General features: G+C 32.0%; 1 protein-coding gene and 1 pseudogene across 1 annotated transcript; one reads left to right on the forward strand and one right to left on the reverse strand.

Moving 5' to 3' along the window:
* Positions 1-798: 798 nt before the first annotated feature.
* LOC139527644 (fibrinogen-like protein A) lies at positions 799-19,273 on the reverse strand. Its single transcript, XM_071323182.1, has 8 exons — positions 18,254-19,273; positions 17,573-17,641; positions 15,488-15,568; positions 13,829-13,903; positions 11,264-11,397; positions 9,176-9,272; positions 3,193-3,354; positions 799-2,113 (listed from the first exon to the last, which is right to left on the reverse strand). The coding sequence occupies exons 1-8, from the start codon at positions 18,435-18,437 to the stop codon at positions 1,857-1,859; spliced, it is 1,059 nt and encodes a 352-aa protein (XP_071179283.1). The 5' UTR covers positions 18,438-19,273; the 3' UTR covers positions 799-1,856.
* On the forward strand, positions 4,769-7,905 carry LOC139527643 (uncharacterized protein KIAA1958-like; annotated as a pseudogene).
* Positions 19,274-24,537: the final 5,264 nt, after the last annotated feature.

Below are 24,537 nucleotides of genomic sequence, written 5' to 3' on the forward strand. Positions count from 1 at the left end.
AAGGTACTAAGTAAATTTAGAAAACGCGTCGGACGCATGCAATTTATATATTTTTTTCACTTTTTAAATAATCACTAAGCTTTTATCGCATGAGAACATAGATGTGCTTGACACTTAGGCTTTACAAATTATGATTAAACTATAAATACGCCAATAGGTGAGCTGTGCCAAATACGGTCTAGGAAGTATTTTCGTCTTTATAAAATCATGCAATTCGACATTTAAAAGATCATAAACGTATTTGACCTATCAAATGTCTTTTGTTGACTTTATAGCAGGTAATATCAAAACATGTCATTTACAAGTGGAAAGATAAATATAGATTAGAATAACTCGGGATTTAAAAAAAGGTTATACAACATTACAGGAATTATCGGTTTGTTTTTCTAAATATTGAGACACAAAAACACATCTTCAGGAATCAACCTGAAATTTGAGAAGGATTAACAAAAAGAAAGAGCATTTTTTCAATTAAATTTTGATTTAAGCATGTACACTTTGCAAATTTTTATCAAGTTAGATATGTATAGATCTTTAAAAAGTTGGCAGCATTAATGTCATAAGTCAAAGCCATGTTCATTTTTAAATATGTGTCCTTTCCTCTGATCTATGTAATGTGACGTAATGACACTATAAACATAACACATATCTGAGGGGGCGATAGAGTAGATTGTAACCCCGAGAAAACATTGTCAACCGCGGCCAATCAAAATATGGCAATTTAACGTGAAGTATAATAATCAAATCTGTGTCCGTTTACTGAGATATTTGTCCTGTAACATATTGAAACTCAACGAGTGGGGCTGTATGTTTATTCAAATCCGTGTCCTTTACATAAAGTAGGCTTTCAGAAATGAGACATTGGACAAGTACATATATAATGCGGTGGAGTTAAAGCGCTCAGCTGTCCCTTAACTTGAGACCGCTGTAATACCTCACAAGAAGTGTAAACTAAAAAAAATCCGTTTGAATAATCTTTGCTCGACAGATCAGTAATAAAAGAAACATCAAACCAAAAACGAAAAGACACACAGTAACGACTAATGAGTACTCAAATGTGTTCACTGTTTGCCATTCAATGATTTGTTACATATTTGAAGAACCCCGAAAAAATCAAAGAAAATGTTTCTGATTTAAACAAAAATATAGTAATTTGATAATAAGGTAAGAACTGACTGACAAATTACTGTTAATGATAGAAAATGCTTCGATTTTATAATTTATGCGTGAAATTGTAAGCTGCTGGTATTTACAATATCAATTTAATTCGAACATAAACTCGTACTGATGTCTCTTCGTCCAATGACGTTTTGATAATTCTGACGTAAACTCATTGGTAATTATAACGTTAAAAGGGACAGATTTGAGAAAAAAATAGACATACATTTGTATATATCTGAAGTAATCATGGCGCAATATACAATAGGACAGAGATATGAGAAAAGGCCGAATAGATCTTTGCTTAACTAGAAAAAGAGACAGGGAAGATTGGTCATACATTTTCTCTTTGTTGTTTTTATATTTTTCTAAGTGCTTACTATGAAAAAAGTATAATCACAAAAATACTGAACTTCAAGGAAAAATCAAAATGGGAAAGTCCCTAATCAAATTGCAAAACCAAAAGCTGAAACACATCAAACAAACATATAACAACTGACATATTCCTGACCTATTTTGGTACAGGCATTTTTTAACATAGAAAATGGATTTAATGCATGTGTTAAAAAAGTATTAAATATCAAAGAAATAAAATTCAGTAAAAATATTATTCATTATTAAGTTTTCTTTAACACTTTTTTCATTTTATGCATCGTCGAAGTTTGTCTTTAATATAAAAACCAACATAAATGCACAGATCACACTTTCCGGCGAAGCTTCATTGATGCAGTTTTCATTGAGTAGTAGTCGCCCTTAAACTTTTCCCAATTGATACCCAAGTTCTTTCCCGCGACACCATCGGTTCCTTTGATATATTGGCCATTGAGAGAGGAATGGCTACAATTCTCGTACCACCATGCACCTTTATTTGACCCGGCGCAGTCTTTACGCTGTACATCATTATCTTGGTCGCGCGTACTGAACTTCACCTCGTGGTGTAAAGCTAGACCATCACCTGCAAGGAAAACAAATAAAATGTATTTACTATCCATATTTTCTTTTATAATATTACAATTTATATTTCAATTTCAATTTCATTAAAATTTCAGATCATTATAAATCAAGGATTGTATTTCTCCATCATGCATAGCTCTTTGTAAGGGTTGAACTTTACTTTTGATTCTGTTCGGTTTTATCAATTCTAAAATGCGTAAATCAGATTAAATATTTTAAATATTTTGGCCCACAGCACATCACTGAAGATATGTTGCTTGTCGAAATTCTCATCTGGTGCAGTAAATTTGTACTATCAATTTTGTTAATACTGAATGAATATCCTCTCGTCAAGATTGATCAACCATCACAATACCAGCTATCCATACAAACGCAACTGTAAGCTACTGCTCACTGATGATAACCCCGCCGAAATATTCGGTATAAAAGACGTTGTTGAGTGAAGAATCTGAAAACGTATTATATGGTATAGCTGACTTATATAAACCCTGAAACCAAATTTTAGACATCTTTGTATTGTAGTTCCTGAGGAAAATTTGAAGAAAATTTCAACTTGGCTGTCATGAGTTAATTGATACAAATGTTCGGTAAACAGGAAGTTGTTGATTGATGAATAACGGACTCATATAAACCTCGAAACAGAATTTCAGAAATCCATGTAATGTAGTTCCTGAGAGAGATGCGACGAAAATATTCATGGGACAGACTTTACCCCCAATTTTTAAAAGCGCGGGTATAAATCATTATAATGATCATGTGCAGTCGATGGATCAAAAGAGTAAGCATCTGCGTTTAAATTAAACGTACAAAGATTCGTATTCAGGAAAAGTTTGAATACAGAGGAAAGTGGATACTTAGCAGATATTTTTAATTTTATATGAACTGAAAAAAAAATTGTAGTCGATTACATTTGAGTTCGATATTTTATCAAGATGTTAAACTCTCACTGTGTCTTTTATTTTGTTACATCTTTAGGATAATGACTCATCAAAGTATATATCACACTTTTATATTTTTCATACTTATCCTAAATCGTGATACTTCTTGTGAATTATTCGTAATAAAATCGTTTGATCTTACCAGCGTCTCCACTGTAACCATCTACATACAGTGTATACTTTGATGAAGCATCACCGAGCCTAAATGTCGAGTATTTAGCATATCTTTTCTCGTTGTCCCAGGCCATTACATCAACTCGAAGTTCTGTAGGTTCTTGTGTGAGTACATGTAGCTTTTTATTGCCTGGAATGTCAATTAGTAAAACAAAATCATGCCCATCGATACTGTACTTTGATTTGTAACAAAAGCCTTGTATGACAAATCATAATCTACTCATTAAAAGTAATGAACATATATTGTTTATAAAAAAAAGTATTACTCTGTCATGTGACATATGGTCCGAGTACACAGTTATTTCGTAGTGCATTTCTTTTAGACAATAAATGAAAAATAAAAAAATCCCACCTGCGCTTTCTCAATAATATTTTTACAGTGTGTTGTACTACTTTTGGGACAAATTATATCAAAATTATAGAAAACTTCATCAGCTCTAACTCAAAGTATGGACAATTTTGTGTTAAGGGGGTCTTGAAATCTTTTGACAGCTTCCGAAGTGCTAATTTTTGACCTTTTTCAGCTGGACCTAATCACTACTTTACATTAATATTTATGACCCAAATTTTTTTTACAGTGTCATTTCACCCCCGAACTTGCTATATGAGGCATAAAACATGGAGAACTAAATTTGGAAGGGGTATAACAAAAATTGGCAAGTAACACGGACCATATGAACGAGCACCAGTGTAATAGACAGTAATATTATTAATTCGTATATTTTAACAAATTTGATTCGTTTAGGGATAGTCACATGTTAAACTATATTTTCGAAGGTAGAGAGAAAACGGCGGATAGCAAAACGCATATTGACTTGCAAAAAGCTTATTGCACGGTTATTTTTAGAATATCTAAAATCCAATATACTTTGTGACGTCATGTAATGAATTCAGGATACTGTTTAACGTTTTGAAACACATGATATCTGTGATCGATTATTTGACAAAAAAATCTTCAAATACATAATTAAAGATGTCCAAAAAAAAAGTAAATGAAATAGTTATTGTCAAGGAGACAATGTAATATCTATACAATTCCAACAAACCTAAATGACGATTTTGATACAAATATGGTCAGAAATTAATAATATAACAAATATAGCCTTTGTATGAGGTCAATACAGGATATATCGACCCAAAGAAGTATATCGACCTCGGACTTCGTCCTCAGTCAATAAAATTAACGGTACCAATTTTCTCAATATATCCTTGCATCGACCTCATACAAAGGCTATATTTGTATAATATTGTAACACTGTAATTACTTGACTATAAGTATCATATTTAATGGTATAGTTTTCAAGTAGAATGGCAGCATGTACCCTCAATAAATTTAGAACTTAATTTGAACAATAATTACGTTAGGTTAGATATATGTTTCATTATTATACGTTATTTTGATTGGCTAACGACAATCTTGCGTCATTCTGCATTTCAAGTACTATATATACCATGGTTCTTACGAGTTACCATATTTAAACAAACGAATCCGAAGGATGAGTTTGTTTAAATATGTTAATGAGTAAAACACATGGTATATAAAATTTGTAATATAAATAAAATGATTGACAGCTTTGAAGACCTTGAACTAATATTGGAAATTGGTCACGTTACAGTTTTATCCAATGAAAAGTAAGCTCGCGCAAATCACTTTTGCGCCTCGTGTATAATCTGCGTGTTTCATTTAGAAAGCCCGCCGCACAATTTGCAGAAAGAGAAAAAAATGGCAGAACTTCCCGATTTATTGGATTTTGAGGAAAGCGAACTCATTATAATGGCAGCTGAAATGGAAGACGATGTTCATTTATCACAAATTGCGGCCGAAATAGAGGAAGATATTCAATTATCTGAAGTCGCGACCGAAATTGAAGATGATATCAAGTTGGCAGTCTGTTCTCAAGAGATTGAGGCCGACTATTTTGACGATCTGGCTATTTCTCAGGCAGCAAATATAATGGATGTCAATTTGACAATTTCACAAGCAATGAACGTATACGATGTTGAGGGCGAAGAAGATTTTGACTTGGGAACATTTGAACTTGGTTATTTGGCCCGGGAACCAAATACCAGCGGAGTCGAAAACCCCATGAACACAGGGATTAATCGTTTTTCTACATGTGTTTCTGCTGACGAGATCGATAAACTAATAACTTCGCAAACCAACCCGAATACACAAAAGAACACAAAGTGGGCTATAAAAGTGTTTAATGAATGGCGGGCAGCTAGAAGACAAAACGGTGTTGAAATAACAGATTTGTTAACAATGGATGTTAATACGATGGATTATTGGCTACAGAGATTTGTTTTGGAGGCTCGAAAAAAAACGGGAGACGAATATCCTCCGAAGTCGTTGTATTACATCGTCTGTGGTTTAATGAGACATTGCAAGGACAACAAATTATTTCATGTTAACTTCTTTGATGAAAAAGACGGCACATTTGCACAATTTCGCAAAGTGCTTGATGCAAGAATGAAATATTTGCTGGCGAAAGGACTGGGGACTAAACAAAAATGACTAAACGCAATATCGGAGGAAGATGAGGAAATTTTGTGGTCATCTGGTGTTTTTGGACAATCAAATTCAACAACACTTCAGTATACTGTTTTTTATTATGCCTGTAAAATGTTTGGCTTGAGGGGTAGGGATGAACATAGGAATTTGCAATGTTCTCAGTTTGAACTTGGAGAAGACGGAAAGGGGAAATACATTAGATTTATTGGCCGTAACAACAAAACTTTCAACGGTGGTCTGGCTCATATGAAAATTAGCAACAAGGATATAAAACATTATTCTAATGACGGTAAGTTTTGTTTTATTGTTAATAATCAAGATATCGTACTGTAAATATAATTATTTTGCATGTTGTTCCTTTCATTAAAAATGCTAAAACATGTACAATTAAGAATTTCTTGGCAAACTGCTTTAACTCGTTATTTAATGAATTTGAAACTTTATTTAATTATTTAATTATTCATTGATGAATCATATTTTTAAGGCTTATATTACCAAACACTAAACAGTAAAATAGTAATTAGGGAGCGTGAGAAGTGTACAGTGAAGTTCCATCTATTTGATCACTAACAAATTCATGTTTTTTACGATTTTTTGTGTTTGCTCTGTCTATCACGACTGACGAAAAACTGCATTCTTTACAAGAGTTATCTCCCATCCACCGTAAGTTTTAAAATTGAAAATGTAAAGCGCAAAGCCCGTTACCGTATTTAAAGTGACAAAATCAACCGAATCGAACACTTCTGTCATATTCAAGACTTGATACAAGAATTTTTGTATGTAGAAAATGGTGGATTAAACCTGGTTTTATAGTTTAACTCTCAAATTGCAAAATACTCATAAATAAAAGACAATGTAATAGACCGAATAATCTGTCTCTTGTGTGGGTACATTTGTCATTTCATATTTTCTTTTCATCATTTGGCTATTTATTATTATTTTTTTTTTTTGTGTCCACACGAAGGCAAAAGACATCATGATGCAGCTTTTCTTCTTCCACCAGAATTCAGCTGTCCAAAAACATGTTGTAAAAGAGATAGAGGTATGTAAAAATATCGGAAATTGATGAGAGTGTCATTAAAGTGAGAGGGTTAGCGCTATAGAACCAGGTTTAATCCACCATTTGGACACACAAAAAAATAATAATAATAAATAGCCAAATGATGAAAAGAAAATATGAAATGACAAATGTACCCACACAAGAGACAGATTATTCGGTCTAACAATGTAACTGCTGAAGATGTATATTTTTATCACTTTTCGAAATTGTGCAAATCGAGGTACCCCTCCGTTATACATGTACTAAGTTTACCTACGGTAACTGATTATTTATTAAAATCGCCATATATACAATATTTGTATTATTTTTAGTTTTATAATTCATTTTCAGGACCTAGGTGTATGTACAACATTTTTGAGACATATCTCAACATGCTTGGTAATGATGGATGCTTTTATCGAAAACCTTTGGCTATGTTCGGAAATACAATCCGGTATGGAAAGCAGCCGCTTGGTGTAAATAAACTAGAAGGGTTAATGAAAGAGATGTGTCAAAAAGCGGGCTTAACTGGAAATTACACAAATCATTCTGGGAAGAGGACGTGCGCAACAGCATTGTACAAAGCAGGATTAGATGAACAAACAATAATGGATCGTACTGGACACAGGTCGTCAGCTGTAAGGGCATACAAATCAAAAACTGATGAAATAGAGCAAAAAGTGTCTTCTGTGTTAAATCCACCAAGTATTGATACAGTTTCTGTTACCCATTATGAATTGGAAGTTGAGGAGCCACCTTTCAAGTGTACAAAACTGGAACCAGTCAACACTGAAAATTCCGCAAATTGTCGTGACATTTCAACGCGCCTAAAATGTTTGAATGATATTACTAACACAAGTGGAACTGTAAATTTTAACAACTGCAATTTTTCTTTCACTTAAACATTTGTTAAAAGAAAGTTAATTGGAATTTTCGCAATGGAACAATTTTTTTATTATTTTTTTCAAAACTGAAAGAAGGAACTTTTCGAATCTTTTTTCAACTTACGGGAGCTAGTGAAAAGCAATTTTTGTTTTGAGTTTAAAACATGTTTCTTGCGATGTGTTGTGTTACAATTGACTTATTGCTTTGTGTTACAAATGAAACAAATAAATGTTCATGACCTTTCACTTTTTTTTCTGTTTCCAAAATATTTCAGAGGCGGATATCTTTCAAAAAATGGGGTGGAGCTTCAGCCATGGAATAACATGAACATGAATATGTTGTACCATAGCTAAGCTCCGCCTTTATTCCTTTGGATTCTAGTTGAGCTGCATATTTAATTAGCAAGTATGGTACAACATACATTTGCATATATTATACCATGGTTTTCCCTCGACACACTTTTTAAGCAAATTATTTCATTAAAACATCAAAGGAAAACATCCAATTTATGTTACAAAATGAATTGTAACAATGAATTGTAACATACATGATGATGAAACGTTTCCAAAATAAAGTGCCCAGGTAAATAAAAGAAAAACTTGATAATTACTATTTTTTTTATGATCATAGCGAAAAAATGTAATCACATATATAAGTATTGAACTTTTTTTTTTAGTAATTTTATAGGGTTGTAAAAGCATTGACCGTGCGTACAATTTTTAGGATGAAGCGCTTTATACAAAATGTACTTCGGTCAACGCTTTTACACCCCAATGACTTTACAAAAGAAGCATTCAATTCTTAATTAAAACAGAAGGCGTACACGAACTGGATGAATTCATGAACTACATTACAACTTATCGATCTAATATATATTATTTTAACAGATATTTAAAACGTCATTAACATACAACATATAACTTGCGTTTCTCATTTGCTTATAACCAGGTAATTTAATTTCAATTGTTTGTTATTTATTCATATATATGTAGCAACATTCCAGCAGCTCCTACATATATATAATATTTCTCTCAGATGATAAGATATTCCGGAGCTTTCGTTTTTTTTTTATCATAGATTCTTTAATATAGTGTTGCAAATATCAAGTAAGGAACAACTTCCGAAAGTTTTACGAATGTCAACACGATTTGGGTGATCATTATGGAATATCTAAGACACAGATGCCAACGAATATGTTCAAATTCTCGTAACCAAAATCCGGTCCTCTTTTCCTCGAATTACCGAATTATACTTATCTCATAATGTACTTGCATGCAGCCAGACCTCGCTGGGTGCCACAGTAGGAACAGAAACTCCGTACCCTTCAGAAACAAAATAAGTCACAATAGTACTTACCCGGATACATAAGCTTTAGCCATCCCGTATAAGTATATCATATACATTTGTTGTAATAAATTAATTTAAAAATTGTATCACTATACAGGTTATGTTTTCATTGTAGCATTCTAAAGAAAGATCTACAAACAATTAAGAATGTTTAAAAAAAAATATTACCTAACCAGAATTCACTATTGATGTCACCAAAACCGTTTTCATACGACACCCACTCTTTAAAAAAATCTATCGTGCCGTCTATTCTTCGTTGAAAAACCTGTAAAAAAAAAAGAAGCAAAACTGTTTGTCCATATCTAAATTAATCCGTTGATGTGAAACTCAGTCATCACCGCAGAATTATATTTCCTCCCAATCTTTGCTTTATTTTCTTTTTTTTTATCCATAGTTTTGTATAATATCCAATAGGGTTAACCTAGCTACATTATGTCGAACTTGTCCCAAACCAGGAGCCTGTGTTTGTAGTTGGTTTATGTAATTTGATTTTCGCAAATTGTTTTGTAGACGTGAACTTGGACTTTGGTTTTATCGTTTGAATAATTTCATCTTTGATTATTTCGGAGCTTTTCATAGCCAACTATGCGGTGTAGGATTTACTCATTGGGAAGGCGATTGCCGGTTTCGTAGAGTCGATTGCATCTACGTTGGTGTCTGGTTGAAATTTGACTTCATTGGCAATGAAACCACATCTTTTGTTAATATTTTTTTTAATATTTTTTTAATTTTGAAAATTTCTTTGTCCACAGTAGTACCAATCACTTTTAGATTAGGTACATCTTTATATATATTAAGCTGATCTTATCAGGTAACAAAATCGAACTACGTACGGGAAATTATAATAATTAAATAGTAAATTGTTAAGTTAATTTTGAAAGGTGTCCGTTAACTTTCAAAATAGGATGACATTATTGGCAATTTGCGCTATGTAAACAGGAAATTGTTTCAGCAAGTATCAACAGCTTGAACACTATTTAAAGGCAATGGATTTCTTCCATTTACCATTAGATAATTCATATTGTTTTTGTTGTATAATATGTTTTCGCATATTGCCCAATATTGCATTCCCTGTACTCTTTCCTCCAAGTTATGTGCGAATTAGAAAGGACATGAGTATAATTATATTTGTACACAAGTAGCTGAGAGATGAACAAGTTGGTGGAAATGAACATTGCGTTCTTACTTCAAGTATCAGAGGGGTTTAAAACATTCCAACAAAATGTGATCGCACGTTATACTGAAATGTTTATGACTTACAAAATGTACGAGTACTTTTTACTAGTACGATTTTTCGTGGAATTCATTGCAGAATTACATTAGACAAGTAATCCTCAATGGTTTGAAACATTTGGTATCGTGTTGTTGGTTTTTTTGAAATTTTGTTGCAGTATTACTTAATAATTTGTCCCGCACAGGATATCATATTTGCACACGCAATCTCGTGAATATGATATACTGCAGCTATTATAAAGTTTTGAAGTTTCAAAGTAGTTGATACTCGAATTTACTGTTAAAATCAGTCATATAGCAATAAGAATTTGTGACATTGTATGGTAAATTCAATTGTATGTTCAAAACTGTCGCTTTCACATGACCGGTTGTAAGAAAATTACTTGTACCAGTGTTATAGACGCATGAAATGTATAGAGTACTGTAACTCTTTGTGCATGCATGAGTGTTTTATGATTAAAGTAAATATACCTTCAACAAAAGTTTATTTTTATCTCCTGAAACTAGAACAAACAAAAACAAAACAAAAACAAACACAAACAAAAAAACAAAAACACAAGCGAAAACAAAACAATAAACAAACAAAATATAAACAAACTCTTTATATAGATTTAGTTGGTGTTGCCGTTTGAAGGGTTTTACACTAGAATTTTTTTGGGGGTCCTTCATAGCTTGCTGTTCGGTGTGAGCCAAGGCTCCGTGTTGAAGACCGTACTTTGACCTATACTGGTCTACTTTTATAAATTGTGATTTGGATTGAGAAATGTCATATTGTAACTCATACCACATATTCTTATATCTATATACTTTCTTCAGAGCAAAGAAGAAAGGGGTCTTGTTTGGGTTTTGATTGGTTTAAAACATGTTGAGCACACAGAAATGTACTGAGGGGAAGAAAATAAATAAATATAAATATGCGATGTAAGGGCTTTATGCCCTTCATCTTGCAATAAATTTGTAGAGATCGACTTAAAATCCGATTCGCTACTCATCTACACTAATAATGCATTTATAACTACTAACCAGCCATCCCCCACCATCAGTTGTCATATCACAGTACACATCAAATGGTTTGAATCCTATTGGTGTTATACTGTAAATACCATTTGTTGTCATACCACTCTGTTGCCAGTCAACACAATCTCTCATTACGTCATCTGTATAAAAAGGAATTTTAAAGTGTGACATAGGACATTATAATACGAAAGCCTATAAGGGCCACAAAGAAATTTATGTATCTCGTAATTACGAGATAAATATCTCGTAATTACGAGAAAACTATCGCATAATTACGAGATAACTATTGTGTAATTACGAGAATACTATCGCGTAATTACGAGTTAAGATTTGTTAACAAGTAATTACGAGATAAGTATAGCGTAATTACGAGATAACATATATCAATTTTATTTGGCAATCGCGAATGGCAGTCAGCAGGGTTTAAGAACATCAGTTGTTCGACCTGTTAGTCAAATGCGTTTTGTTTAAATATACCTTTTCACTTTTTTGGTCTTTTGGAAAATGTTGTTTGTGCTGTATTTAGACCCTTCTACAACGAAACTTGTTTTACATGCACAAGTATAAAAATTGCAGTTTTTATCCAACGCAATCATAGGTTTGAACGTAGTTTTCAATTTAGACTCGTTTATATTTTTTCGTTTGGGCTTGTATTATATTTTCCCTCCGGTTTATATGATCCGTTCATCCTATATTGACTCTTAAAATTCAAGAGTCTATCTGAAATTGAGGGTAAATTATATGGCCTTCCAAATACCGTTTCGATCCCTAACATCACTGAAGAGACATATATTGTCGAAATCTAGATCTGGTGTACAAAAAAAATATTGACACCTTGTGTTTGTGGCATAACATCTTGGCCACAAGTTTATCGTTTTCTGTTTAGTATTAAATTTATATTAAGATCCATTTTGTTACATCTCGTGATCAATTTTATTTGGCAGTCGCCAATGGCAGTCAGCAGGGTTTAAGAACATCAGTTGTTCGACCTGTTAGTCAAATGCGTTTTGTTTAAATATACTTTTTCACTTTTTTGGTCTTTTGGAAAATGTTGTTTGTGCTGTATTTAGACCCTTCTACAACGAAATTTGTTTTACATGTACAAGTATAAAAATTGCGGTTTTTATCCAACGCAATCATAGGTTTGAACGTAGTTTTCAATTTAGACTCGTATATATATATATACAGATGATGATTACCCTTCCGGGGCACCTGATGAAACGCCTGTTTTGTTAGCCCACCTTACCCAAAGAGTCAAGTGATCTTTTCCAATCGTCCGTCGTCGTCCCTTAACTCTTCAAAAATCTTCTCCTCTGAAACCACTAGGTCAAATTGAACCAAACTTGGCCTTAATCATCCTTAGGGTTTCTAGTTTAAAAATGAATCTAAAGACCCCGCACACCAACCAAGATGGCCACCATGGCTAAATATAGAACACGGGAAAAAGGGGGGGGGGGTAAATGTAGTTTATGGTTTATATATCTGAAAGCATTTAGAAAAAATATGACAGGATAACAATTTTCAGACGAATCAAACTTCCCGTTGTTGGGATGCTGCCCCTGAATTGGTAATTTTAATGAATATTTTTCTCAGTTTTTAGTTATTATCTTGAATATCATAATAGATAGATATAAACTGGTAGCAGCAAAAATGTTCAGCCAAGAAAGATCTACAAATAAGTCAAATGACCAAAATTGTCAATTAACCCCTTAAGGAGTTATTGCCCTTTAAAGTCATTTCTGCAATTAATTTTCACTATTTCTCCTCTTAATCTACTTAGCCAAATGAATTGTTATCTTTCTAAAATAAAATAAGAATAGGAATCATTTCATAAATGATTGATTGCTTGATTGTTGGTTGTTAAACAGAGGCAAATATTTGATGAATGCTAAGGATGAGATCAAATTGAAAATAAATATAAAAGATGGATCCTGTAAAAGAAGTCTTCATCCAGATGGTCGGGGAAATTTAGACTGCCACTTGATAATGAGGGTATATTGGATAGGGATAAAAATTTGTCACATCTTCTACATGAGGCACCAAATTGTAAACTGGTAGCCTGCACTGCCAAACGTACGTTTTTTTATATTCACTTGTATATTACAATACAAAAGAAACCTAGTTAAAGAGGTCATTTAACATAAATATATTTTTCACACTTTGGTTTAATTTCTCTTATTTTTTTTAAGGATAAAACAAAAATTTTGGAAAAGAATAATAATCACCCGTATGTTAATTTACAATTTTCTTTATTTTTCTCATTCTATGAAGTTTGAGCGTCTGAGTGAAATAAGTACACTCAGGTTAAATAAGACATCCTTTTTTGCCATTATTCAGATGAAGTCAAATATAAATACTGTGTGTGTCGTGAATACGTGATATAGAATGAAGGGTTTGACAATATTTTTGATGAGATCGGAAATGATGATTATATAACGGACGGACTTGCATACTGAAATCCCTTTAACTAACCCTTCCTAACTACATGTATCACAAGTATGGAATACAAATCTAAAAACGTTAGATGTATCAATAGAGTACGCGTATATCATATACAAATCTGTAACATACCGTTTGAAGTTCTGTTCTTTATGTCTGCTAGCAGCTTAATGATTTCTTCTTTGGAATCCTTCATTGATAGTAAAGCTGAAAACAAGTGATTATGCATACTCAATTTAAACGCCCTTTATACATTTAAGGCATAGTAATAAAACCAAAATGATAAAAACAATTTAAAGCAAGCATTACTACATACATTTATAATCAATAATTGAAAAAAAAATATTGTTAAAGTGGCACTAGCTACAATGAACAAGATAGGTTATATAAAAAATCTAAAGTATGATTTAAGAGAAATAGTGAAATAATAATTCGCTTTTAGCAGCCAGTATGGTTTAATTTTGTCAAATAAAGCAAAGAAACATTGATGATGAATTATTCCCTTGCAAGTGAATAATTCGACCTCCTTGAACCCGTATTCATGCGAATTTCAATTTAACCCCTTAGCTAGAGATGGATAATGCATGAATCGTGCGTGTTCTGTTATTCAAAGGAAATGTAAAACAAAGGTAAATCATTCAATTGACTGATTCGATCCACAAAAATAATTCTTATACAATTAAAAACGACGATTAACATATATTTTTAATCTATAATATGAAATTAAACAGACCTAGAAGAACGAACGAAACGCAGCTACATAAAATCGAGCCTATGTCCTGTACATTGTTTATTTAAGACTTTTTATAATTTAGATATAAATGTTTAACATGGTTATAAATCAAATATGAGAATTTAAGTCAAATCGGTGATGTGCTTTAAACATTGCTTTGCAGTGGACAAAATTTAAAATCCACAATATTTCATACAAATTCGAAAATTAGTCTTAAACTTAGTCTTAGTCTAATGCCCAATGGGGAAAAATGTATGGAAACTAACATTATTGGTCCCATTGTTGGCGATCTTTAAAGGTATGCTACTGTTTTTGAAAGATATGTATTTTAAAAAAGCTAAAAATATTTTGTTTTATTTAATGCCATTTGGCAGATCAAGTGGAGATATCTTTTTTACTTTTGCCATTTTGATGACTTTCATAGCTTGTGATGCGGTATGGGTTTTATTCATTTCGAATAGTTGCATACCTCTATGTCATTTGGTGTCTGGTGGAAAGTGTTTCACTTGCAATTTCTAAACATCTTCTATTTTACATAGATATAGGAAATACACTCATCATAGATACCAGGACTAAATTTTGTATATACGCCAGACGCGCGTTACGTCTACAAAAGGCTCATCAGTGACGCTCGAATCCCAAAAAGTTGAATAGGCCAAATAAAGTACGAAGTTGAAGAGCATTGAGGACCAACATTTTTAAAAATTTTGCCAAATACAGCTAAGGTAATCTATGCCTGAGGTAGAAAAGCCTTAGTATTTCAAAAAATTCAAAATTTTGTAAACAGTTAATTTATAAATATAACCATATCAATGACAATTCGTGTCATTAAAGAAAGTGCTGACTACTGGGCTTGTGATACCCTCGGAGAAATAAATCTCAACCAGCAGTGGCATCGACCCAGTGGTTGTAAATAAACTCATCATAGATACCAGAACTAAATTTTGTATATACGCCAGGCGCGTTTCGTCAACAGATGTGGTGTGAGTGCCAATGAGATAACTCTCAATCCAAATATTAATTCATAAAATTAAACCATTACGTTCATATTTGTTTACCTTTTTCGCTCTCATTTTTGAATTTGTGGAGCAAAGCAATAAGTTCAGCATGATCTTCTTTTGAGTATAGAATATAATTATCTGAAAAATAAAATATTACTTAGTTCCGGCGTGAAATGTTAGGGTGTTGAATAACTACGTATTTCCATTTCTTTTGATTTGCTGACCAAGTACATTTTTGTAGACCACCAGATTCCAATCGTCAACAATTCCATGGTGTAATTAATGCGTCTATTGATATACTTTGTTTGGTAATATTTTCATATGTTCACCATAAATATATGTGTTCCTGACCTAGGAGAATTATACTTCTTTTTAACTGAAGTAATCTATCTTCCTCATACATACTAGCTCTGATTCGTTGTCATATTCTCTTTACCTTTGGTCCTTATTTGTATTTTATTAGCTCTTCCATGTTTGTATAATGTATTGGAATTTGAAATATAATTTCTTCGTGCATCACTGAAGAGATATTAATTGTTGAAATGTGCTTCTGTTGCAGTAAAATTTGTACCGTTAATGCTATCAAATACGAGAGAGAGAGAGAAAAGATATTCATACAAATGGATGCACTAACCGACTCTGTTATATATTTTTTTGCGATTACAATAGGACAAATACAATAATTAATAAAAACTTAAGTCGAAGTTTAATATAAAGTGCTTGGGTTTTTTGTATTTCCTTTTTTCTTGCCCTTTTGTGTTATTGGTCATAAAACGAAACCACCCTTATGTTCATCTGTAACGCTGTCAATTCCTTGATTATGAAAGCCATGGATGCATCACTAAAGGCTCTTAAGAGTCCCTGTAGCTCACCTAGTTGTATGTTTATGTACATCTTCAAAAATGGAAGCTCTCCAACATTGTGGGCTAGAATAAATTACATGATCATGTATTGCTGATCTTTTTTTCTGTTAACATTCTCTCTTTATCTTCAATAGTTTTGCCCAAAACACAAAAAACGGTAAAACAAATTAATCATTTAAATCGTTATTCAGGGGTAAACATTCAAGAATGGGATCATAAGACGATTTGAATCATTTATCCGTTAAAGCTTTCAGATTACGACAAAAACGCAAATAATGATAAAAATCGTCATTATGGGGCAATATTAGTAACTCCAATAAGGAGTTGTCTGACGATTTCGACAAGTCAACTTATTTGTAGTCCTGATCTTACTGATGATTTTTGCTACATCAGTTTTCCTCTATATATTATAATTTTCAAGATGGGAGTCAAAAAATGAAACCAAATTGTAAAATTTGTCATTTAAGGGCAATAACTCCTATCAAAAGTCAGTGATCAAAACTTGACCTCCCACATTGGAGACGAGCTAAAACCCGATAGACCGTCGAACTTAGATAGTTATTTATAGATATAGGTACCACGAAACCATCGAGCTAAGATAAATATATCAAATGTGTGTCAAGTTTATAACAAAATATGCTAATATGTTTAAAATATTTGTGTTATTTACAGAACATGTGTATCTAGACATATTCTTATTAATTACTAAACTTCGTATACGTGACCATGCATGGTCTTAAAATAAAAAATGGTCCGTTTATAATAAAATTCCTCGAGAACAAAGAATGGGCAAAACCTGCAAAGTCATCGAAGATGAATTTCATTTCATTTTTTATTGCAAGATAAACGAAAATATCAGACAAAATTTATGTAATGATAAACAATTAGATGATAAACGTTTTATTCATTTTCCTGATGATCAAAAGTTATTCTATATATCAAACCCCACTTCTTTTGGACATGTTAGAATTATTGGCTTCTTTGTTAAAAGGTCATTAAAATTGAGGACAGAGGTCGAATTGTAACATGGATAGGGAATATTGTAATATCATAAATTTATCACTTATGGTTTTGTGTCTATTGAATTAACTTTCGTATATTATTATTTTTTTTTTATGTTGGTGTTTATTGTTTGTTTATACTTGTATTGACACAAACACTGTGGCAATACAAGTTTAAACCAGGGACTCTGTTTAAACATAGCTGTTTAATGACAATTAATAAAATTATTAAATATATAATTAGTATACAATTTTGTTTTATATTTCAACTTCATCACCTTTACTTATCGTTGTATTTCCATCAATTGTTTCACTTTGTTGTCGCTGCGCTGCATTCATTGATCCAACTGCAAAAAAAAATAGAAACGTTATTATATTACTTACATGTACAAGTCGTAATCGGTCATATGTTCTTGACCAATAAAAGCTAATGACACCTATTTCAAAATTAAACAATATGGGAGCACAATAAAAAAAGTTTTCAAAATTTCTCTGGATTTATTTCACAACAGGTTCATTTTTTAAATAATATCTTCCAACTCGGCTTTAATATAAATCTGAGCTTCACAGCCCGACAAACGAAATCTCCATCATGCTGAACCAATTGATATCTTGAAACAAATGTAATTCAGCTGTCTGAGTATTTGATAACGTCATTCTATCTCTATCGCCCCTCGGGTATAATTACATCGATCATGTGACTTTTGTTTACATATATGAATCAATGACAAGTGGTTGAACAAATTAAATTCTTCCGTATTATAATTAAATTCTGCTTTATTTTTTACGTATTCTCTTGCATAACGATTTAATTAGTTGTGAATAAGTTAAGAACACTTATAATTCATGTCAAGAAAAAACGGCAATAATTGAACCATGGAATCAATAACAAAAGCCGAACGGTTGCTTTTAGTAGAGTCTTATAAATAGAGTAGATAGAAATATGAAAAATTTCTCACCATTTGTCTGAACATTTCCTTGTGCATTGTTCTTTCCCAGAGAGAAGAAAAGATAACTTATTCCAACAGTTACAAAACATCCAACAATCAAACCACCAGCAGTGTATATCAATGTTCTATTACGAACCCAGAATGTGCGTTTCTGACTTTCAATCAGATGTTCGTCCATACCCAAATTATCCATTATATCTATTTCAGCTGGTCTACTATTTACTTCAGAATCAGGTTAAACATAGGTGATGAGGTGACGTGTACGTACTTTAAAACTCACACGTTACTTTTCTCCAGATGGTACTTAAATTACATTTTAACGTAGTTCGTTAAGAGTACTAAGTAAGGATTTATAAAATGACATCCCGTAATAATACACATTCAAGCAGTTACATCCGACGATGATAATCTTTAAGCGCTTTGGTTAATACACTGGGTCAAATTCGTTTATTTACATTAATAAGACGATGGACTTTAAGTCGTTCTTAAAACTGATCACAAACACATGAATAATATGAATAACATTATATCATATATGAAAATGACAGCAGCCCATTGAACCACTAAACACAAGTGTAATCTTGTAAGAGGTTTTTAACACACAGTTGACAATTTTCTATTCACAACTGATTTCGTAGAGGGCCGGATACCACCAGTATTTGTGCACTAACGTTTTCCCGACAAATAATTCAAATTGTCACCACTTTGTAACAATATGGTGCAGTTATTGCCATCGTGAAAACATCGCAAAATTACATCTATACAACGTTATTTTATAAACTCCAATGTACATTGTACAACTAAAACACAGCCATTGATGAGGTTTCTGAACTTGTAATAGAACTTGATTACACCAGTATTTGGACACTAACACGGAAAACAATTAAAAGTTAATAAAACATCATGATTCAGTAGTTTACCGTTGTGACAACATAAATACAACGTTATTGTGTGGACTTAAAGGCACGTCTTGCCGTCCGTCTAAACAACGTTGTCACAACTGTACTTTCAAAACATCAACTAGAAAAACTGTAAAAAGAATATAAATAAATTTAACATGTATCTTTTAAACAGGAAAGCATCACTAATAAACACAACCAGTAATGTGTTGGTTTTTTTTCTGATTTCGTAGAGGGGCCAGATAACACCAGTATTTGTGTACAAACACGACAAACAATTCATAGTAGTCATTATTTTGTAACAACATGGTGCAATAATTTGCCATTGTGACAACATCGCAAGATGAGGTATGATGTCAATGACACAGCTCTCCAAAAGACACCAAATGACACAGAAATAAACAACTACATGTCACCGTACGGCTTCCAGCATGTCTTTTTAAAACAGGAAAGCATTATTATACAACTAAAAAGTAAAAGAACAAAAATACCGAACTCCGGTGAAAATTGAAAATGAAAAGTCCCTTATCAAATGGCAAAATCAAAAGCTCATACGCAACAAACGAATGGATAACAAGTGTCATAATTTTGACTTGGTACAGACATTTTCTTATGTAGAAAATGGGGTTTTAAACCTAGTGTAATAGCTAGCTTAACCACTTATATGAGAGTTGCATAAAATTACATTATATTGACAACGATGTGTGAACAAACAAACAGAAATAACGGATAAAATTTTCAAAAATAGTGGTACAGCAGTCACTATTTTGTTACAATGTTAAACACTTTAAAATAAACAAATATGTCAACAAAGAAAAACGCATACAGACAAAGCACATTAAAACAAAAGACAACACAAAAATTACCCTTCTGATTTGTTAGCGGGACCGGATTTCACTAATATTTGTGCACTAACCCGGCCAAAATCTTAAAGTAGTTACCACTTTATAACACCATTGTGAAGTAGTTAACCGTTGTGACAAAATCGCAAAATTACAGAAAAACATGAAATACAACGTTATTTTATGGACTCCAGGAGATATCCAGACGACCGACCAAACAACGTTGTCGCAACGCAAATATTCAAACTACTATATACGAATCAATAATTATCTTGTATATTTGTGATTATCATTTATTTTTTCTAAGGATGCTTCTTTTGTGGGAATACCTCCTTCAGAGGCATCATTCAGACAACATACTCTTCGAGTTTCACTCTAAGCGAACATCTTGATGAATGCTATATTCGCCTAACCACCATCTAGATGATGGAAAATGGGAAATAGCTTCATAGTATACCAGTATACTTTGAAGGTCCGCTATCCTCTGATATATTATATGACCTTCTTTGTACATGCAAGGCAACCCTATTCGTAACAAATCTTGAAGATGCTTCGAACAGAATGTGGCGTGACCAAACATTTGTTGTCAGTGAAGTGGTAATTGTAGAAATAAGCTTACTCAACAGGCTGTTTTAGTTGATTTATACGATTAGGATGATGATTCAACTACCGGTGTTAATCTCAATTCCTAATATTTTATTGTTTTTTTATGCTGTGAGTGGCCTCCGACTTTACTTGGATTCGGGGTAGATTTTCCTCTCTCTAAAAAATATTACAGCAGTCTCCGACCTTGACTTGTATGGTGCACGTTCATATTTACTGGAAATATTTGTGTATCGAATATTTCAGAAGTATTTCATACCAAGCCATCGACACATTTCTTTCTTAGTGATCAGTAACCGTTTCAAATGAAATAGCATATTGCGAATCGTGATAACTTGTAATTAACATATACATCGGGCTTTAAAAGTCTGTTTTATCTTCCATGGTAAGTGTTGATTTATAAAAGGGGTAATATTTTTCAATGTGCTATTGCTCTTGAATCAATTGCCTTGTTCAAATAAAAAAAATCTTAATATACTATCGTGTTCATGCTGACATGTGTGCATCAAGAATATGTTTTATAGAAACAACATTCTTTATGGTCGATATAACCAATAATGAATTTCATCACCTTTTTCATTGAATCACTGATCGGGTGCTAACTTTACAGTACTTATTTCTTCTCTGTGTTTAATGCATGTTAAAAAAAAAGGATTCCTCAAAATTTCTTTATTTGTTGTCAAATATTATTGCACAGCTGAATAAGTAATATATATATTTTTGTCGATGATTTTCGTGGATATTTTTTTTCTTAATTCTTGTTGAAAGAACCACTAGGCTCTGGCACTCAGTCATAAATATGACAAGCTGAATTTGTGCAACATATCCAGAGCATGATTTCATAGAGTTCTGTGCTCATTTATCAAGCGGGATCACTGATACATTGTCAAAAATGTCCAAAATAATGCGATTTTTTAAAACCAACTTCTTACCTTTGACCACAGTTTCCCAAATCGGCACTATTTTGGCAATCTACGAAATGCTTATATCAAACGGCATAATATTCATCTACAAAATTAGACCTAAATAAGCCGTGAAGTGTTCCCGTTCATTATTTTGTTTATGATTTTTATGACTTTTCACCTTACAATGAAACATTAATATTTTCTAATCTGTATTGAAAGAAGGAAAATAAGAACTACGTTTGATACTATAAATTTCAATGATCTATTTCTTTATTTGCATCTTTCTTTCGCTACTGATAACTGGACAAATATTGTCCCTAATCCTTTTGTTCAGTTGTTTTGTTTTTTACTTTCAACTTAACCTACAGTACTTAAATTATTTATATTAGCATTAAAATTAAAAGAAATAATCAATTAGAAGTCTTTTATTCTCATACAAATGAAATACGTTTTCTAGTGGGCAGTGGTAAAAAAAATAGTCGGAATATGGTATTGTATACCGTTGAGTATACCATTCAAACTTTCTGCATGTGATATTGCAAAATTCAGAGGGATTCGTTTAACTTTAATCTGAAGTAACAAACATTAATACATTAATTCATCTTTTACGAACAAAATATACATATATTATAACTTTAAATGTCAAGAATTTGATGAATTAAATTTATATGATTTACATGAATAGCTTTAAACGGGAATTCAAATTAGGAGAGATGTTTCCAAAAAATAACAAAAGAAAGCCGTCTAGAAATTATATAAAACTGCCAGTACTATAATTAATTTATCACACAAATTAGAAAACAAAAGAAAAAGGAATACCACAGAATTGTGTTGCATGCATATTAGCAAAGATTCACAACAGCACAAAAAGCATTTAAATAATAAATCAATACACTTTGAAGAAATCTTAAGTGAGTTAGTATCAATATATCATTGGTAAAAAAAAAATATGAAGTTCCGGATGCATGTCTTCAACATTGTGCTTTTAACTCACGTCTAATCAGTCAATCATGATAAGGTTACAGACGAATAGACACATACCATATTAAAGTCTCACATGATGCACATAAATATAAAACTTTGACATGTATAAAAGGTAAACAACAGTGTATACTTAAGCCACTCTAAAAAGATGTTACGAGAGATTGATATTGTATTTTTATTTCATGTTTTGTTAATGTACCGATCAAGGTTTGACGAGTACATTGTTGAGATCTAGGAAAACCAATCATACCCCCAAAGTGTTATCCATGGAGATAAATGGTCGGAGCCATAAATATCAGAAGTCCCCTTAGTACAAATTTTGAATACTTTTGAAAAAGCGCGTCTGGCCAAAATATAAAATTTCAAGCCTGGTGTCTATGACTAGTTTATTTACAACCACTGGGTCGATGCCACTAATGGTGGAGTTTTTATTTCCCGTGTGTATCACCAGCCCAATAGTCAGCATTTGTGTGTTGACATAAATTATCATTGATATGCTCCTAATTATAAATAAACTGTTTACAAAACAGTGAGAAATACTAAGGCTTTTTTACCTCAGTATTACCTTAGTTGTATTTGGCAAAACTTTAAGGAATTTTTGGTCCTCAACTCAATGTTCTTTAACTTCGTATTTTATTTGGCCTTTTAAAAAAAAACAATATTCGAGTGTTACTGATGAGTCTTTGAAGATGAAACGCGCGTCTGGCCAAAATACAAAATTTCATGGCTGGTGAAAAATTAACATTGTTCAAGAATGGATGAAAAACAATAATCTGTCATAAGAAATGCAAGACAATGCAAAAAATAAAGCGTACGAAAGTGTCAATGACTTTAAGTGCGAAATAAACCATCCTTTCAACAGATTTAAAGTGAAATTCTTTGCCTCAAACCCTCATAAACATCTGTTGTTCATGCTTCGTTTTTATTTTTGTGGTTTGGACATTGACGTTTACCTTATATATCTTTTTCATTCTTGTTGTGTGTATATGAATAAAGAGAAACGCTAGATAAACTTCAATGATGCACTAACTCATAACACAGTAAAAGAAAATAATTGTGAGAAGGTACAAGGAGTTTCATGCAATGTTTCTAGTTTTTACTTTGATAATGTTTTGTTGATAGAAATAATCAAATCAAATCAAACCTTTATTGCCATATAAACCAACTTATAAGATTTGTGACAAAAACACCATTAACATAATGACAAGAAAAAAGCATATTTAATCTTATTAAACAAACTATAATGAAAATAGTTCAAAATTTAATTATGAGTCACCTATCCTTAGTGCCAATGTCTTTTTTATAAAGGAACCTATGCTCTCTACCTGTTTTTGTTTTGATGGGTAAAGAATATTTATCAATTTTTCAATTTCATTGGGGCTATTAAAATTTTCTATACTTTTAGTCTTTGTTAATTTTTCAATAAAAACTGGTCTAATGAAAGTGTATTTCCTGCAATACAAAAGAAAATGTTTTTCATCCTCAATTGTATTGCAGGACTGACACGACCGGTTTTTACTGGGGATATTTAAGTGTCTCCTTTTTTCTATTGATAAATTATGATCACTTAATCTTAATTTAGTGATATTACGTCTATTTTCAAATATATTAGAATTCAGATATGTTTCGTTCTATTTTACAACTTTGTTAATAATGTTGAGTGTGCCAATTTTCTAAACACAACTTAATTATGCCTCGTTTATAAATATTTAGTTATATATATTTTCCTTGCAAGTTCATATGACATTTACCTTGCAATTTTATTAAAAGTACAGGTTTTGTGCTATTATCTTAATTAAACATCGCATTTTAGCGAAATTTGTCTGTGACAATATCTAAGAATTGCAGTAGTTTTTGGAAAATGTGACCAAATGAAAAAAAATAATCTTTAGTTATTCGATTATACATAATAAAAGTGATATAACTGTAACTTTTTTTTATAGAAATCACCAGGGGAAAAGGAGTTCCGGGAACTTACTCGTATTTATTCTTGTTGCGCAGTTAATATTGTTTTAATATATCAATGTGTAATAGTATGTGATTTAAGTAGGTAAGTAAGT

This window comes from Mytilus edulis, chromosome 6, assembly GCF_963676685.1.
Source record: "Mytilus edulis chromosome 6, xbMytEdul2.2, whole genome shotgun sequence".
Classification (NCBI taxonomy): Eukaryota; Metazoa; Mollusca; class Bivalvia; order Mytilida; family Mytilidae; genus Mytilus; species Mytilus edulis.